Source organism: Lepidochelys olivacea (assembly GCF_965140295.1).
Source record: "Lepidochelys olivacea isolate rLepOli2 genome assembly, chromosome: 11".
NCBI lineage: Eukaryota > Metazoa > Chordata > Testudines > Cheloniidae > Lepidochelys > Lepidochelys olivacea.
This window is the reverse complement of record NC_140421.1, coordinates 23,793,243-23,811,350: the sequence shown is the minus strand read 5'-3', so window position 1 is coordinate 23,811,350 and position 18,108 is coordinate 23,793,243. Positions and strand designations below refer to the sequence as shown.

Below are 18,108 nucleotides of genomic sequence, written 5' to 3'. Positions count from 1 at the left end.
AAGAATCAAATAGCCTCAGCTACCCAGCAGACAATTAAGGCAGAATCGACGTTTGAATTGAGATTTTCAGTCAGAAGCACACTAAAAGGGTTTATTTTAATATTTGCATAGCATTTTGTTTTATGAAAAAGTCTAAAGGTAGTAAGACAAGTATAGAATAATCTAATTGTCAGTAATCTTAGACCAGAAGGAAACCTGAGAACTGAAACAATTTTTGCCTTATTCTTTATCTATCACAGAAAGGAACATAAAGAAAACGGTTGCAAAGTATTCTAAATAAAACCAAAGGGAACATTGTTGATTCAGCTAAACTAGGTGACAAAATGGTTTCATAACTAGTCTGATGAGGAAATTTGATCAGATGTTTTATGAACAAACTACTATACTACCTCGAGTAGCCTGTAAATTAACATTAACCTCGACTCTTTTTAATGAGTGATGTAGTGGAATTTATCAGACATTTCATGTACCCTCTTTCCTTCTGAGTTAAATTTGCAAAATGCTTCCCTCCAATCCTTTTCATTTGTTTTTTTCCCTTTCCTGTGTGAAAATATTTATTTCCTAACACTTTGTTCTTTAGCAAAGGTGAATAATCTAGCTTTATGTTTCATCTGCAAAATGGCAACTCCAGCAGCACCGTAAGCCCCCAAGACCATGCTGGGCCATTGATTCAGTACTGACCAAAAGGTTTCTTTTAAATTTCATCTTTTAACTCTCTGAATTTCAGGATTTTCTCATTAGCTTGTTTTTTGATAGCTGCAACGTTCTTGTAAAGTATTTTTACTCTTGATTACTGTAGGTACTTTAAACATTAACTCCAGTTTATGTTTAATTACTAGAACTATCATTTAGATTTTGGTAAAGGGTTTTAATTTATGAATCCCCTCATCCCTCCCCAGCAGAGTTGCTGAAAAGATTAGGGACACAACCAGCGACTACTGGAAACTGTGGGTCAGGGATTGGGTGCTCAGTATAGTCATACAATATATAACATTGGTCTGAAACACAAACAAATAAAGTAATCATACCCAGTGTTACTCAGCCCCTGATAGTATGTTCTGAAGTGGAAGTTATCAGAGCAGCAGACACTGCTGGTAAATACCTAATCATGGTTTTGTTTTTAACATTTTTGTTCAGTGGAGTATCCCTAAGCTTCTACAGAGCAGCTTTTCACCACCCCAAAACGTGACTCATGAAACAAATGAGCAATAGTCACAGGGTTTTCACCTTTCCCTTAATTTTGGGCCATGTGTTTTGCTTCCTGTGTGTCAGCAGCCCTGTGGGTGAAAGTGTGATAGCTTCCTTAAGACTACAGTATTGTTCTGTTTCAGCCATTTTGGAGTATTCAAGAGTAATGCAGTTTGCATCTCCTCTAAGGTCTGCAAATGTCATTTTAGTGATGATCCCAGCCTTCAGTAACCTAAGGAACAGAGTCCTGGAGGTACACTCAAATTGGGTACCCCAAGCTGCCCCCAATCATGTTTCTTTTTAGTCGTTTTGCCAGATTGCCTTTACTATGAAACAAATTTGGCTGAAATATGTTTGAAATACTTTTTAGTTTTATGTACTACCATTCAGAAGGTAAAATTGTATGGACACAACCCTCAATTCCAGAACAGGAAAATATATTTAAAAAAAAAAACTTTTGCAAAATAAACAGTTTTCAAATACATCCTATTTAAAAAGCCAGTAACTAAAATTCAAAATCTAAGCATTTACAGATTGATTATATTTTAGTTATTAGTTAAATTCTAAATAGCTATTTTTAATGGAATGTTGTTGTGATTAATGGAAACCTTCCTTTTTCATCAAACTAATTGTTAATTTGTCTTTTTTTAAAAATAAATCTACTAGCATGAAACAAAGATATTAAATTCTTATAAAAATGAATCCATTTATAAGAGGTCTGTTAATATGAGTTTTTTTCATGATTTATGTCTAACTCGCTAAAGAATAGACTTTGGGAATAAAATGTTTCTTTGTTTGTTTTTGTCAGTTTTAGAATCCAAGAAGATTTGAAAAACGTACAAGTATGCGTATTCTTCTAATTGAAGCTTTTTATGGTGGTTCCCACAAGCAGCTGGCAGATCTTCTACAGGAGGAGATAGAAGAATGTGTCCTTTATACACTCCCAGCAAAGAAGTGGCACTGGAGAGCACGGACTGCTGCTCTATATTTCATGCAAACAGTGCCAGCTAATGCTAATTACAGGTAAAGATAGTACTGTAACAAATAATCTTACAGGTCAAAATATGAAAGGATCTTCAACCAGGTCTCTAAAACTGAGCTTTCTGTTTTTTTCCATACAAAATCATATGTACTTGCAAATGGGTACTGAGGTGAGATATTGACCTTCTTGTTTTGCATGATGGGTTGTGTTTGTGGAAAGTTGCAGGCATCCTTTTAGAGGCCCCTAGAAAAATATTGGGTCTGTATCTCTAATACTGCAAAGTCTCCATCTTAAATTGTGCTAAATTGCTGCCTGTGGGTGTGTTTCTTTTGAATTCTCCGATGAGTTTAGAGTTGGTGAAAGGGATAGGACTTACAGCTTTTGAGGCTGAAGTCCTATTTTTCCACAGATCAGGCAGAGTAATACACAGACACTAGCAGTGCAAGCTTATCCACAGTGTCATACCAAGTTATCTGTGGAGTAACCTGAATGCTGTATGGATGTGTGACCTAAAGGAATGAGAGGGTAGTTCAGTCTAGTGACTGTTCAGACCTTGAGCTCTGTAATGTGACCACATATAAGGATGTCAAATTCTGTTTGTTTTATTATGTAGACACAGGGCTTAAATTCAGCCAGAGCTGTCTGGAGCGGAACGCCAGTAAATATTTTCAACTCCCCTGGAGGTTTCATAGCATGTTGGCATGGGAACGTGGAGGGCTCTGGGAAATACTCTATGAGAATTTAAGCCCTGTGTGGACACCTAGCAACTAGAACCTGAACTGAGACCACCAAACTAAATACACACAGACCACCAAGTGGCCATCATATAGTGAAAACTTCTAGTCACTTATGAACTTGATGGTCTTGAAACCAGCCATTCATTCCTCCTTCCTCCCCGCTTTTCCCCCAATCAGTTAAGATGCTGTTGGATAATTCTATTAAATAGTAATGCACCAAATGGTGATGTGTACATTTCAGTGACTGCAAACAAGAGAACATCACTGATTCAGCAGTGAACTGGGATTTTTTTACTGTCAGCACTTAATTTACTTACACCAAAGCCCTCCTGCTGCATTGGTATCTGATAGCATGGACCTGTGCACCTACACTGCATTCGACTGACTTCAGTGGGCCTCTGCCTGAGTGCAGAGGTATATGCTAGCAGATCCCAGCTGAGAACTGGGGCTAATGTTTGCAACTTCCGATGATACCAAGTAAAGATAGTACACACAGATGGAGAAGAAAATGATTTTTGCAGCATATATCCTGTGCTGCATAAGGTCATGTAACATTAAATCTGAATCCGTCACAAATTGTGGAACATAATATTTAATCTTACACAGTTTATGAACAGTTTGAATATATAAAATGCGAGTGCAGAAAATACACCTTTACTGGGCTTGCTGCTTGCTTTCATTTCTAATAAACTGCTACCAAATTATTGTAACTATTTTTTCCTCTGTCTTGCTTGAGGCATTTGAGTATGGATTTTGCATTACTCTTCCTTTGCAACAGTTTTATTTTGGAGGAGTATATATGACAAACTGTTATGTAAATTTCTTCTGCATCACAACCACATCCTCCAACGCATCACAATGTTATCTATGCTCCTTCAAGGTCAGCAGCCCAAGCTGTCCAGCTCTAGCTGTATTAAACTAATCAGACATCATTCACAGGCATACACTTCATTAGTTTAACTTACAGTTACATTGACCCCAGATAACTTAACTCCAATTTGTCAAGTAACCTACATCTTAAGAAAAAATACCAGCAGCTTGAAAACTTGCTCAAAGTTAAAAAACTTGCAATCTGTCATAGGCTTATGTGCAAATATAACCTTCACTGACAACAAATAAATCTGAACTAACCAATAGAGCATCTTAAAGAGGAGAAAGTGTTTTCTTTGCCGCTGTTGTTAGTGTTAGATCACACAGAATAAAATAGTCAAAGTTCACAAAGATACAATATTAAAAAGGGTATGTACTGTATCGTATGCAAGATAAAATAATTAGGAACAAGTGCTGTTGTGACTGGTGAGAGGAAAACTGATTAGAGGTACTTTCTACTTTACTTGCACATTTTCTTATGTTTGGTTTGTAGTTGAATGTTTCAGATATTGTTCTATTAAATGAAAGTATAAATGCATCAGTTGTCTTATAAGATTGACTCTGCTTTCTCCTAGTGGGCAACAACCTTGACTCTGTTACTTCTTGTTAACTGTCATTCAAACACCCATCTAGCAAATACTAGGCTCTGCTTTCCATTCAGTAGTAAATTGTTGAGACTCTGAATTAAGAGAGTGAAACTGCATCTGGAAACTTTGAGAGATATATTTAGAGAGAGACTTTTAAATATTTCTTAAAGAGTTCTGGAGAGGTGATAGAAAACATCAAATTTGCATATATTGACATTATTTGTGACTCGTTTGCCCTGAGATCAAGAATTGCTTTTATTTCCATGTGAAATCTTCAATAGAAATCAATAACATTTCATAAATATTTTGTTACAGTGTGTGTGTCCGATGAAAAAGGAGAGTCGCAAATGTTTCAAATCCAGAACCACTTTGTAATTGAGTATTGCCAAGATTTTTTTAAAGTTCTTTGTCCATTTATCTTTTAAGATTTATCTTTTATTCAGAATGTTGATGTTTATGTAAAAGGGTTGTTTATATGTCCAACAATATTGATATAAATCTATACAGCACTAGTATATGCTCCTGAGAATAATATTGCTATTGCTAATCATGGAAAGGATAGCACACCAACTAGTGCTCAGATATTATCAAATAAACTAAATAACAGTCTAAAAAGTGCTTTTGAAGCAGAGCATGAAGTGGTCTCAGGATCTTGGATTTTAAATTCAGGAGTTTTACTGTGACCAGTCAGGTTCAGTGGTAACAGTTTGCTCATGTCTTCTTATCAGAGAGCAGACATGCAGTCTCCTGAGGAAATCTTAAAAGTTGAATCAGCTATAAGGAATGAAGTTAGTCTTATTGTTTTTAACATAAGTTGTAAATTGTGTGGCCTGGTGACTTGGTAGGTAGCGAGCACCTTGTGTTTCCAGGAAGGACCTCTGGGAGTCACCTGGAAATAAAAATGTTGAAGAGATGGGCATTGAGATGACACTTTCAGTTCTCATAGGGTAGGGCACAGCACATAGTGGTCCCAAGGAGTGTAGTTTATTTGCAACTTTGAGAAGGTTATATGACCTCCCAGACACAAAGTAGATGATTTTCTACAGAGGAAAGAAAAAACAGCCAGATATGCAGGGCTCAGTTAAATACTACATTCTCTAGTTAAGCCAGCACAAATCTTCATTTGCCTCCTTAAAGAAAGACAAAGTCTTGATGAAGATCAGGCAGGAAAAGAGCCCTTGCGTCAATCCCAGTGGATTTAGGTAGTAAACCTGAAGATGACTAATTGGTTGAGGTACTAGAGCAGTGGTACTCAACTTTTAAGAACTTACTTCATAGAATTGCTTTGCAGAGACCTGTATGATCATTCCACAATGCTCTGACCTGACCTGAGATGTCTGTGTTGAATGCAAATCATTCAAGATACTCCATCTTTACAACTCCATTACAGACAATGTAGCTCTTCTTCTTCTTCTCCCTCCTTCTCCTCCACCACTATGCAAAAGGGAGTGGGCTTTTTCAACTCACCTCCCCAGTTTCTGAAATGTCCCCTTTTCTTGTCTCTCTTCTGTCTGTTTCTGCGTGGTAGGGGTGGGGCATTTCTCTTCATTACTTTTCTGGTTTCTGGGAGAACATAGGAATGGATGGATCTCAGTGATTCTTTCCTTCACATCAGGAGTGGGAGGAATAGTACAGTTTCCAGAGGGCAAATTCCAAACTACACAGTCTGGGAGGTACAGTAAAAGGGCAATTATGAAGAACAGGCTTCTGTTTTGATCTCTGCATTAGAGCATGCTCAGTGTCTCTTTCGATTTTCTAACATAGGGAGTGGCTTTTTCCCAGGCTGACTCAAAAGAAATCAGCCCGAGGAGAAATTTTGAAGGGGATGTGTGGCTTAAAACAGCTTTTCTCTGATTGGCAGTCTGAAAACACAGTTCCATGCTGCAAAACTTTTTTTTTTTTTAAACTCTTTGGCTGAGCCCTCTACCCAGCTTTCTGGAGCTGTATTTTAAAAAACAAACTGTATGCTTATTACACTTTTACTGAGGGGAAAATTGTTTTTAATGAATGGAGTTGTGAAAAAAAATCTGATGGATGTAATATCCACCAACATATGAAACAGTCCAAGGGTGTACTATTGGATCATACATAATGTTATTTATATAACCCACATTTATTTTAGACATCTGAAAACTAATGCTGCTAGTTAGACCAGTGAGCATTTTAGATCTCATATTTTCTGTTACCATTCTACAAGAAAAAATATCTGTTTTATAGACTAAGCTTTTTACAAACTAATGTACTGGCATTTTCAAAACATTATATTTAAAATATTATTTTAATCCCTGAACCTGCAAATTCTTATGCAGGTGAGTAACTTAGTTTATGAGCAATCCCATTGAAATCAATGGAATTATTCATGTGCTGAAATTTACTTACCTGAGTAGCATTAGTAAGATTGGATCCGTAATATTTTCTGGATAGCCAAGTGAAATAATCTTTAAGGTGTACATCCTGGGGTTTTTGAAGGCTCAAATGGAAGTGAGGCATCCAACTCTGTCTCTCGTGGTGGGACTATATGATTAGTCCATAGCAGTGGCGTAAGTGTAGGCCTGGGCTTTTGGAGGATGAAGTTAATTTTACTGAAAGTCTTTCTTCTGATAATTTTGTTGTTTAAAGTGAAATACAGAAGGAATACAAATAATTGAGTATAAGACTGACAATTTCTACTAAATGTTTTGATGTGAACTCTTACATATAAACAAACAAACCCCATTGTTAAAGACTGTGAAAGGCTAACGTACGTTAAATTGTGTAGCGAGACAATTTATCATTGAAATTTCAGTTTTGAAATAAAGTGTACATAAAGGTAACTTTTACAATAAATGGCAAAGGCCAAAAACAGTCATTTGGAACAGATTATTATTAATGAGACCAATAGCATAGCCATCTATTTCTATACCCAAAATGAGACTAGTCCAAATTGTAAGCTTAGTTTTCAGTATTATTGGGAGAGGCTGTTGGTGATGTTTTTGTGAAGCCTGCCATGGAGGTGAAATTCCCAGCTGCCCTCTTAGGGCAGATTAACTGCCCTGTTGCAGGAGCAGCACAAAGCAGCCAAAAGCAAAATCCTTACTCTTTGGGCACTAGTTCAGTATCACAGCATTAGAAATGGATGATCTATTTTCCTAAGACTGACAACTGATGACTTTGAACAGAAAATTAAAAAGTAAAACTATGTTTGAAAATAGGAGTAATAATTTTAGAACTGAACTACCTGAAAATTATTCAGGCAGACAGCAATGTGATCTTAAGCATTCATTTTGCATTAATCAACTTTGCCTAAGATAAAATGCTGACAGATGGTAGCTATTCATTTTAACAGTGACAGGATTTCTTTACATTTTTTCTGTATAAACCCCCTCACAGACTTCACTCCAAAAAAGTTTTATTCTTTAATTTGTTCAACATGCATGAAAAGCCCTGATTCTGATCTTGTACTGCTGTAAATCAGGAGTAGCTCCTTTGAAATCAGTAAAATTGTACTGGTGTAAAATTGTAAGTGAGATCAAAATCAGATCCTCAAAATAAGATTTTGGAATTGTAGGGGGTGGAGGGAAGGCATTTGCTGTTGGCTGTTTTCTTATTTTAAAGCTAATTCTATTTTCTAAAGCTAATTTATCCTGCGATTTTCATTCCTGGTCATCCCAAAGTTTATCCCTGTTGTGTGGCAGAAAGTGAATGAATAGGATCATCTGCTTGGCCCTAGAAAGAGCTCTAGTAGCTAACGTTAGCTTCCTGTTATGAAGTTACACACTATCCCTTCATTATTTTTTTTTTGATTATTACATTCTTATGAGGGCCCTTTATTACTTGACATGTCGAGACCCAGAACGCAAAGTTATATGTTATAATTAATAGTAGCAGAAATTATATTCTAGTCAACGGGTTTTGGATCTAATTAGAGTGCTGGTATGGAATGCCAGTCACCTGTGTGATATATAACTGTAGCTTTTCTGCTTTTCTTCTTTTTTATGATTTTTAGAGTACCTGGGAAAATCCCTCCCCCCACTTTTTTAACCTAAAATATATTTTATGTATCAGCTAAAGTATTGGTATTTACATTGCTCTGAGTAAAGTCTAATGAAATCCTGCATTATGATTCAGTATTTCCACACTTATCATTTTAATACGTATTTTACCTATCCTCTTGAACTGATGTCTTGTATCTACTTAATTTCTAGATTAGTCATTGGTTTAGTTTCTGTTTTCAAATTACAAACATATACTGTACTATGTTATAAAGAATGTGATATCTTTTTGATTTTATCCTGATTCCAGTTCATAATGCTTGTTTTATGTTTCAAGGGAAAAGGAGCAAATCTTCCAATCTGTGCCCTATAACTAGAGCATTCTTGATATTTGAAATCAGTGTTGCTCCTTTCCTAATTACAAATTATTTTAAACCTAAAAATATAAATCTTGCAATTTTTTGTCAGCTACTTGGGCTGTTCATTATTTGGATTAACGGCTTCATTTTTCAGTGGCATGAATATCTAGCTTTTTTAATATGTACTTAAGACTTGGCTGGATTTTGTGAATAGTATATAGTGAAAAGTATTTTTATGGAATGCAAACTGTGTTATGATGTCCACATGAACTTTATGGTTTTCACTCTCTTAATACCGGCTTAGTCCAAAAACCATTAAAGTTAATGGGAGTCTTTCCACTGAATTCAGTGGGCTTTGGATCAAACACTTAAGAGACCAGAACAGACCAGGAGCCTGACTGTTAGGATAGTCAACTATTCTGTCTAAGGGCTAGTCTACCTGAGGTTTTTAAGCCACTGGGCTAGACTACTTTGGTGCAGGTCTCAATCCCAGGTCCTCAGGGTTCATGGGAGAAGCCACGCTCCAACCCGTCCACCTGGCAGCTTGCTGACAATTGCTTACCTGGGACCCATGAAGCCCAGCTCCAGTGTGGGGCTGTGCCCCTGAGGTCTGATTGGCAGAATCCCAGAGTGGTTGACTGGCTGCTGGCTGTACTTAAGCCAGTGGCAGGAACTGGAAGTTATCTAAACAACTGGGCTACACCCTGCTCTCAACTATGTGCCTCCTACTCTCAGTCCTGATCATCTGACATTCCAACCTAGTGTAACTCCTGGAATCTAATTGGTGGTTCTGATCTCCAGTTTGTCTCCTGCTTTCCTGATCTAGCTGACTCTTCACTTCTGTTTCATGACTGTGGACTCTGGCTCTGACTACTAGGCTTGGCTGCCCACAAGCTGGCCATGACATGTACTCTGAGGGATTGCACTGGTGGAATATTACACCAGTGTTTTTCACACAAGGATGGACTACAAGCTGTCAGGAACAGTAACCCTGATGAAGCCACAGCATACCTGGTGGCTGAGCTTTGTGACTTTGTCCTGACCCTCAACCATTTCAGGTTTGGGGACAACTTATACCGTCAAGTCAGAGGCACTGCTGTGGGTACCTGCATGGCCCCATAGTATGCCAACATTTTTATGGCTGACTTAGAACAACACTTCCTCAGCTTTCGTTCCCTAGTGCCCCTCCTCTACTTGCACTACATTGATGACACCTTCATCATATGGACCCTTGAAGAATTCCACCTGGATTTCAACAGTTTCCACCCCACGATCAACCTCAGCCTGGACCAGTCCACACAAGATATCCACTTCCTGGACACTACAGTGCAAATAAGTGATGGTCATATAAACACCACACTGTACCAGAAACCTACTGACTGCTATACTTACCTACATGCCTCCAGCTTCCATTCAGGACACATCACATGATCCGCTGTCTACAGCCAAGCCCTAAAATACAACTGCATTTGCTCCAATCCCTCAGACAGACACAAGCACCTACAAGATCTTTATCAAGCATTCTTAAAACTACAATACCCACCTGGGGAAGTGAGGAAAGAGATTAACAGAGCGAGATGGGTACCCAGAAGTCACCTACTACAAGCCAGGCCCAACAAGGAAAATAACAGAACACCACTGGCCATCACGTACAGCCCCCAGCTAAGACCTCTCCAGTGCTCATCAACCATCTACAGCCTATCCTGGAAAACAAGCCCTCACTCTCACAGACCTTGGGAAGCAGGCTAATCTCGCTTACAGACAGCCCCCCCAACCTGAAGCAAATACTCACCAGCAGCTACACACCACAGAAACACTAACTCAGGAACCTATTCCTGTAACAAACCCCATTGCCTACTCTGTCCCCATATCTACTCTAGCGACACCATCAGAGGACCCAATCACATCAGCCACAACATCAGGGGCTCATTCACCTGCACATCTATAATGTGATATATGCCATCAGGTGCCAGCAATGCCCCTCTGCCATGTACATTGGCCAAACCAAACAGTCTCTGTGTAAAAGAATAAATGGACACAAGTCAGACATCAGGAAAAGTAACATACAAAAGCCAGTAGGAGAACACTTCAATCTCCCTGGACATTCAATAATAGATTTAAAAGTAGCCATCCTTCAGCAAAAAAAACTTTAAAAACAGACTGCAAATAGAAACTGCAGAGCTACAATTCATTTTCAAACTCAACACCATTAATTTGGGCTTGAATAGGGACTGGTAGTAGCTGGCTCACTACAAAAGCAATTTTCCCTCTCTTGGTATTGACACCTCCTCATCAATTATTGGGAGTGGACCATGTCCACCCTGATTGAATTGGCCTTGTCAACACTTGTTCTCCACTTGTGAGGTAACTCCCTTCTTTTCATGTGCCAGTATATTTATGCCTGCATCTGTAATTTTCACTCCATGCATCTGAAGAAGTGGCTTTTTTTTAAACCACAAAAGCTTATGCCCAAATAAATCTGTTAGTCTTTAAGGTGCCACCGGACTCCTCATGTGTTTTTGTTGATACAGACTAAACCCTCTGACACTGGTGGAATGACATCAGTGTAGCTACAGTCCTGACATAGACAAGGCCTAACACAGTGGCCTTCCCACATAGTTATAAAGTAATATATTGAGGGATATTTTTTCTTGATCCCAGAGTAAATCTGAAATCATAAAAATGAATAACTTGTCTAATTTTACCATGGCTAGTACAAATGCAGATCCTATTCATATTAATAGGTGTCTAATCCTTTTGCACATCTGATTAAGCTACTTTCCTCAATAACATCCTGTGGCAGAGAGTTGTGCAGGTTAATGGAATGTGTGAAAATGTAAAGTCTTCCAGAAATAATTGTTCTATTTTTCATAATTTCCACTTGTATTAAAGTATTCTTCCATGCTTCTAATCACTTTTGTTACCTTTCTTTGTATACTTACTATGTCTGCCTGTCTTTCTTTGGATGAGTTGGTTAATTCTGAATGCAGTATACAAGATGAGTCTATACCATTAACATATAGAAAGGCACTGTAATATTTTCTGTATTCCTCTCTTGCTTTCCCTCCTTACTACATCCTAACTTTTTAATAATGATTTTTTGACCACAGCTATGCATTGAGTAGATGTCCTCAATGAGCTGTCCACTAAGATACCCAAGGGCTAGATTCACCCATCTGCTCAAAGAAGTTAGCAGGAAAGGACTGTTTTACTTTGAGGAGGTCAGTGCATCCTCTAACAACCATTTTCTCACCACTGCACTGCCACCTCCATTTTGAGCACACTGGCCTACAACCTCTTCATTATTATGTCCAGAAAAACTATTTAGATCATTTTAGAATTTTCCAAAATGTACGTTGTTATTTTCTACCTGAGCTTACTGGCAGAGGTAGATGACAAAGCGAATAAAGGTTAGGAGGTTTAAAATTCGGAAATAGTAAATAGTTTATTCTGTAATGTATGGACATATGTAGAATGTTTGGTGTGGTATAGTGTAAAGGTCTTAAAGGCATGAATTTGGTGGGCTTTGCTTGTCCTGAATAATGTGGACATCCCAGAAACCATGTTAATAAAACTTTATAATGAATCACACCATCATGTCTTCCCTAAATATACTGTATACACATAGGGTATAGGGTGGAGATATCATGTGATGCATTATATTTCATATCTCTATAATTTATTTATCATGGACCTGGGGTTGCCTAACTGCATGTTGATCAATAATCTGCCAGAGCCAGGACTACTTATATTTCAAACTTCTGTTCAGCTTCAAACAGACACATTTTGTATTTCTTTAAAGACAAGAATACAAGTGTTCCGTCTTTTCCTCCAAATGCAGAATTATTCTCCAAAATTATACTGGCCTGAGGTGCAGGAAACTCATTGTTTACTCTTAGACCAGTATAGGTTTGAGGTACAATATCTTGCAAAACATTTGGGAGTAGGGTTGTCACATGTCTGGTTTTCGACCAGACTTCATAGTCGAAAAGAGACCCTGGCAGCTCAGGTCTGCACCACTGACTGGGCTGTTTAAAGTCTGGTCAGCGATGCAGCAGGGGCCTGGGGCTAAAGCAGGCTCCCTGCCTGCGCTAGCTCCGAGTGGCTCCCAGAAGAGGCCATCAGGTCCTTGCAGCCCCAAGACATATGGACAGCCAGGGAAGCTCCACACAGTGCCCCTGCCCCGAGTGTCAGCTCTGCAGCTCCCATTGGCTGGGCACCATGACTGGGAGCTGCGGGGACTGCCTGCGGGCATGAGGGCAGTGTGTGGAGACTCCCTGGCCACATGTGGAACACGTGACTTATGAGGAGAGGCTGAGGGAACTGGGATTGTTTAGTCTGCAGAAGAGAAGAATGAGGGGGGATTTGATAGCTGCTTTCAACTACCTGAAAGGGGGTTCCAAAGAGGATGGCTCTAGACTGTTCTCAGTGGTAGCAGATGACAGAACAAGGAGTAATGGTCTCAAGTTGCAGTGGGGGAGGTTTAGGTTGGATATTAGGAAAAACTTTTTCACTAGGAGGGTGGTGAAACACTGGAATGCGTTACCTAGGGAGGTGGTGGAATCTCCTTCCTTAGAAGTTTTTAAGGTCAGGCTTGACAAAGCCCTTGCTGGGATGATTTAATTGGGGATTGGTCCTGCTTTGAGCAGGGGGTTGGACTAGATGACCTCCTGAGGTCTCTTCCAACCCTGATATTCTATGATTCTATTAGCATGGCACAGCCGACCCTATGGATACCAGTAAGGCAAAAGTCTCCAATGACTGGGCACATGCACACCTAGAATGGAATGGACATAAGCAACACATCTCGAAGAACAACAGTTACAAAAGGTAACTGTTTTTTTTTGCCATTAGAAATTTGGCAACCCACTTTGGGAGCTTTAGACAGTTGGAAATGAGAGAGGCCAAGCTTTCTAATAATATATACTTTGCATCCAACGCAGGAAGATCCCAATAAACTGGATCTTAATATTGCAATATTATGCAAAGAAAAATCTACGTTAGGTAATATTTAGAGGTTTTAAAATTCTATTAGTCATCTAATTTTTCTGTCCTTCATAGCCTGAATATTTGGACTCATAGTATCTAACACACTTGGCTTTAGAAGAAAATGACACAAACTAGTGCCAATACAAATTTTGAAATTGTCGAAACATTCCCAGTAATTTTTTTCTGTAAAATATACAGCATATACATCATATATTGTGGTATGATACAGAGATGTTGCTGGCACTAATTTGGAATGACCTGCATAAATCAGTTGAGCCATTGATTAGTGGCTATCCCAGACACCTGTATTAAAGCCTTTTGCCACTTTTTGATGTTTTTCTGATGCCTATTGTATTATATAAATTACTTTCCCCACCAGCAAAGTATAGTTACATCTGGAAAGAAATCCAGTATCTGTCAGACAGCATACAGCAACGCTGCAAATTAGTTGAGGACAGGAAGTGAACTGTATTCAGTTAAAACCAAAGAGGGAAGATAAGTAAGCAGAATATACTTTACCCACATTGGAGTTGGGGTAGAATACCGTGGCTAGCATCTCTGCTCTTCACAAAAGTGCTAGGGTCTTTTTAGTGACCACAAGTGGCCAGGATTTCAGTTTTACATTTAATCTGGAAAATAGCACTCCAGACAGCACAGTGTCACCTAATATCATGCTAACATATTGTTTCAGTTCTGACTTAGAGAGAAGATGCCATTTAATCAGTCACTAATACAAGTTCTTTAGCACCTTCTGTTTTCCTTAGATATTTCCAACTTATGTGCTGACCAGGCTCATGGTATATCTGCTATTACCCTGTTTTCCTAATAGCTTTTTGTGAGTAATGTTATTACAGGCCTTTTGAAAGTCTGAATAAAGTATACCCACCATTTTCCTTTTATCTGATTTATCTCTGACAGTGCCTCATCTTCACTACCTGTAAAAAAGCAATGCCAGGATAGGTGATTCCTCATCATTCTCTATAATGAAGATCTTCACAAACAAATCATTTAGTTTCTTTGCAGTCTCCTTGTTCCCTTCGATTGCCCGCTTTACACTCTGATCTTCTAGCAGACCCAGTGACAACAACGAGAGCTTTCTATTTCAGATGCACTTAAGGAATTTCTTATTGTTTGTCTTTATATTCTTAGCTATTTGTTCGTCAGATTTCCTCTTATCTGTCTTAATCTCGACTTTGCCTGCTGAAGTTTATATTCCTGTCTAATAAGAACTGGAAGTGAGAATAATATGTGATTTCCATTCTGCAGCTGAGTTAGTAGAAGTTTAGACCTACTATCAGCATTATTTGTAATAATTGTTAGGATGAAAGAAAGATATATCCACAGAGGGTCTAATTCTTCTTCTGCTTATACTAATTTTACATCAGTGTAACCACTTCACAGTGTTTAAAACGGTGAGTTATCCCACTGTGAGAGGATAATCAAGGCCAATCAGTAAGAAGCATTTATTTAAACATTTTCTTTTGTTAAGGTTAAAGGATATTTCTGCTAAAAGTTTAGTTATCTTGTATTTCCTCTAAGCACCATAACAATATTTCTTTTAAACTGAATAACAGGTTTTCTGTATCATAAAGATATTATTTATCTATTTGGGATACTGTTAAAAGTCTTCTGCCTGGAACAAATTTAGTGATGTAACATAGTCAACTGAATAATTCTTCTCTATATATGATGTTCTGTATATCACGTAAGGCAGAATTTTTTTAAAAAAAGGGATAATCTGAGAACATCTGCAATTTTTTTATTTATGGAAAAGAATATCCCATTTTTAATTAAAGATGAAATTTAAGAATGATAAATGGAACCATTACCTAGTAGCAGCTAGTTTGCAGGCATTTTTTCCTCCTGTTCTGAGATTGCTGCAGTGCCTTTGGCTTTTCTGAGCAAATGCATTTCATACTCGTGACAGAATAGTTGTAACTCACTAACATGAAACAGTTATCATGCATAGCAACATCTCTATGTTTAAACCCTGAGGAATAGAATTATTTTAAACTGTGCATATGCAGAAATTTCTTGGTAATCAATTTTATTTTAAAAAAACAGCTAAAAGTTTTATCTGCCAAGTACATTCAGATAAATGGTGCTAAAGATATTAAAATTATGCAGGAAGATGAGATGAATTTCAAGGTATGGTGTAACAAAGAACTTTTCTCTTTAAAGTGAAAGGGTTCCTAAATTTTCTTTGAAGGAGAACTTTGCTTGTTATAGCTATACTAAGTTAGCATAGTTGCAAGAATGCTGAAATTAGATTTTATTTCAGAAGGAAACATACTATATCATACTGTTTACAATGCCAGACATAACTTCTGTCTGCCTTGTACCTACTGACAAACTGAAATGTACACTTTAAACCTGTTCTCCTTCAATTACGCTGCTTGCATCTTGACTCCCATTGACTGGAGTTGATGTGGGGAAGTTAATAGATGGACCAAGAATGGTGTGAATTTAACATTCAGAGAACTAATTTACATGAGCATTTGTTCTCACAAACAGCTCTACAATTCCCTGCTACAGTGTTTTAAGGGTATATTGGTTGGCCTGCTGATGAAGACATTTCAGAATTGATTTCTTCTGAATCCAGCCCTAAAATTATTTTTGTAATATAGACAAAATTAGTACTGGAATCAGTCCTGAACTCTTAAATAGTGCATCAGTTATAGCTTATATAAGAACTGCTATAATGGGTCAGACCAGGTCCATCTTGCCCAATATCCTGTCTCTGACAGTGACCTCTACCAGAGCTTCACTGGAAGTGTACTGAACAGCGCAATTATGGAGCGATCCACCCCTGTCTTCCACTCCCAGCTTCTGGTAGTCAGAACCCCAAACATGGGGTTGCGTCCCTGATCATCTAAGCTAAAAGCCATTGATGACTTATCCTCCATGAACATATCCAATTCTTTTTTGAACCCAATTATGTTATTGGCCATCACAACATCCCATGGCAATGAGTTCCACAGGCTTGTTGTGTGGAAAAAGTATTTTCTCTTGTTTGTGTTAAACCTGCTGCCTTTTAATTTCATCAAGTGACCCCTGGTAGTTTTGTATTGTGTGAAAAAGTAAATAATACTTCTTTATTAATTTTTTCCACACCATTAATTATTCTATAGACCTCTATCATATCCCCCCTCAGTCCTCTGTTTTCTAAGCTGAACAGCCCTAATCTTTTGAGACTCTCCTCATATGAAAGCCGTTCCGAACTCTTGGCCATCTTTGTTGCCCTTCTCTGAACCTTTTCCAGTTCCTCTATATTCTTTATGTGACAGGGGCCACCAGACTTGGACACAGTATTGAAGGTGTAGGTGCAGTGGCAATATGGTATTTTCTGTCTTACTTTCTATCCCTTTCCTAATAGTTCCTAACGTAGTGTTTTCTTTTTTTACTGCTGCTGCACATTGATCTGAAGTTTCCAGAGAACTATCCGTGGTGATTTTAAGATCTTTCTTGGGTGGTAACAACTAATTTAGAATCCATTATTGTACATGTTGCTTATGTATAGTTGATGCTGGTAAATCAAGTGCCAAGGCTATAGGTGTTAGCTAAGAATTGACAAACTCATAACTGGAAACCAAGCCAGCTCACCTATGTGTTAGTTTTGTTCAGAATAGGTATTAATCTTACAAGAATGTATTTAGTGTTTAGACTCTATCAAATGCTTGTAATTTGCTGCATGTGTTAATTTGACTTGTAATGTCCATATTCCATTGCATCGGTCTTCACGGTTGAGGATGTGAGGGAGATTCCCAAACCTGAGCCGTTCTTTTTAGGTGACAAATCTGAGGAACTGTTCCAGATTGAGGTGTCATTAGAGGAGATTTTGGAACAAATTAATAAACTAAACAGTAATAAGTCACCAGGACCAGGTGGTATTCACTCAAGAGTTCTGTAGGAACTCAGATGTGAAATTGCAGGACTATTAATTTTAGTCTGTAACCTATCATTTAAATCAGGTTCTGCACCAAATGACTGGAGGATAGCTAATGTGATGCCAATTTTTAAAAAGGGCTCCAGAGGTGACCCCGTGCAATTACAGGCTGGTAAGCCTGACTTCAGCATCAGGCAAACTGTTTGAAACTAAAGTAAAGAACAAAATTGTCAGACACATAGATGAACATAATTTGTTGGGGAACAGTCAACATGGTTTTTGTAAAGGGAACTCATGCCTCACCAAACTACTAGAATTCTTTGAGGGGATCAACAAGCATGTGGACAAGGGGGATCCAGTGGATATAGTGTATTTAGATTTCAGAAAGCTTTGACAAGGTCCCTCACCAAAGGCTCTTAAGCAAAGTAAGAAGTCATGGGATAAGAGGGAAGGTTCCTTTATGGATTGGTAACTGGTTAAAAGATAGGAAACAAAGGGTAGGAATAAATGGTCAGTTTTCAGAATGGAGAGAGGAAAAT

The 18,108-nt window shown here is 38.2% G+C and overlaps 1 protein-coding gene across 5 annotated transcripts in view; it reads left to right on the top strand.

Annotated features, from left to right (window-relative positions):
* GTDC1 (glycosyltransferase like domain containing 1) overlaps nt 1–18,108 on the top strand; it is a 283,440-nt gene that overhangs the window by 80,625 nt on the left and 184,707 nt on the right. For all 5 annotated transcript variants that reach the window (XM_084642667.1, XM_084642666.1, XM_084642669.1 and 2 more), the window contains one exon: nt 1,997–2,211. In XM_084642667.1, the coding sequence (XP_084498793.1) occupies nt 2,033–2,211 (179 nt within the window). In that variant the 5' untranslated portion in view covers nt 1,997–2,032. The remainder of the gene's footprint in view (nt 1–1,996; nt 2,212–18,108) is intronic.